The 1,683-nt window shown below is 40.2% G+C and overlaps 1 protein-coding gene across 1 annotated transcript in view; it reads left to right on the top strand.

The window, feature by feature from the left end:
* The window catches only part of im:7150988 (Golgi-associated plant pathogenesis-related protein 1), a 3,744-nt gene extending 2,320 nt beyond the window's left edge, over positions 1–1,424 (top strand). Inside the window, exons 3-4 of the mRNA XM_067456376.1 lie at positions 9–86; positions 1,264–1,424. Of these exons, the coding sequence (XP_067312477.1) occupies positions 9–86; positions 1,264–1,424 (239 nt within the window). The remainder of the gene's footprint in view (positions 1–8; positions 87–1,263) is intronic.
* The last annotated feature ends 259 nt before the right edge of the window (positions 1,425–1,683 follow it).

The following is a 1,683-nucleotide window of genomic DNA, read 5'->3' as shown; positions in this document are numbered from 1 at the left end:
TATTATAGGGAAGGAGGCTGTAGACTCATGGTACAGTGAGATCAAAGATTACAACTTCGACAAATCAGGATATCAACCCAAAACAGGTAACATTCATTTGGGGAATAAAATATATTTAATGTATGACTGATGGTGAACTAACCCATTTATTAATAATTACTGCATCAGCAGCTAATGAAAATTATATATGAATAATAGATTCATATCAATATCATTCAATTTTTATCAGTTAAATGTGTCATAATGTATTAATTCCTTTTATATTAACTAATGGTTTAAATTAACATGTTAATTACCACAACGGGTAACCACTTCATGTAATCCCAGACGGGCTCGATGATGGTGAGATCAGATCTCCATGTGGATCAGACTCCTTCTGCAAACACAGATCTCACTGGAATGGATTATTACAATTAATGGCAAAATAAATGTTTGAAAATGTAAACTGATATTACCTAAGCCCCTTTCACACTGCGATTCCGGCAAATACACGAATAATGCGACCCGGCATTTGTTCCCGGGCCGCTAGATTTGGTCCATTCACACTGCCAGCGAAATACCGTAATATGTGCGCTTTCACACACAACCCGTAACGGTCCCGGGTCGAGTTGACACGTGACATCCTGATGTGACGTATAACGGCGAGCGATCTCAGCTTCAGCGCGGATAGTAAGGAGCTCCGTGGTCTCGACTTGTGTCCAGTTTGCGCTCATTTCTGCTTGTTTAATTTTAGTTTCTTTTGTATACGAACACTCTCTGCGTTTAAAACACCGACGAGCTCTTCTGGCACTGCAGGGTTGTGTTATTGAAAAAACAAGCTCTAGGAGTCGCACGATAACTACGCACACGCTGCGGCATTAGTTTTGGCTTTTGTTCACACAGCGCTCGTCCCGGGTCGAATACCGCAATATTACTAGGTACCCAACCCGGGTCGAATTCGGTAATCAATGCCGGGACGTGGTTGCTTTCACACAGAAGGCGACCCGGCAATGTTCCGGGAATATTGCGGGTCCGATGGGCAGTGTGAAAGGGGCTCTACTGACACACTATTGCAAAATATATAAATAACTGTCTTGAAAACATTTTTGGGGGGTGAAAATACTAATGTGCCTAAGACTTTGCACACTACTGGACACACACACACACACACACACACACACACACACACACACACACACACACACATATTGGCATTTCAAGTATTGCCGACTGCTTTTATTGCATTATCTGTCTAATTGTTTTCCCCATATATTTAATTTGCAGGGCATTTCACCCAGGTTGTGTGGAAATCCTCCACAGAGCTCGGCGTCGGTTTGGCTACTAATGGAAGGAAAGTTTATGTCGTTGGTCAATACAAACCTGCTGGAAACATGACCAATGTTGGTTACTATGAGGAAAATGTTAGACCTAAAACTGACAAATGAGTGTGTTTTCTTGTTTTCAAATGTTTTCTTTGTCGGATCTGAATATCGCCAAATGTAAACATTTACATATGCTTTGGCAGATGCTTTTATTCAAAGTCATTTAATCATCATTATCAACTTAAATTCTAAAGATAGGCCTGTAATTGATCAAATCAGGTGTGTGTTGTTTAAATAAAGTATGAATCACTTAAGCAAATGTGCATTTATTACTAAAGACAAACACTGAAACTGCCAAACAAATACCAAGTGTAGCAAACCC

This window comes from Pseudorasbora parva, chromosome 11 (genome assembly GCF_024679245.1).
Source record: "Pseudorasbora parva isolate DD20220531a chromosome 11, ASM2467924v1, whole genome shotgun sequence".
Classification (NCBI taxonomy): Eukaryota; Metazoa; Chordata; class Actinopteri; order Cypriniformes; family Gobionidae; genus Pseudorasbora; species Pseudorasbora parva.
This window is presented reverse-complemented; position numbering and strand designations above follow the sequence as displayed.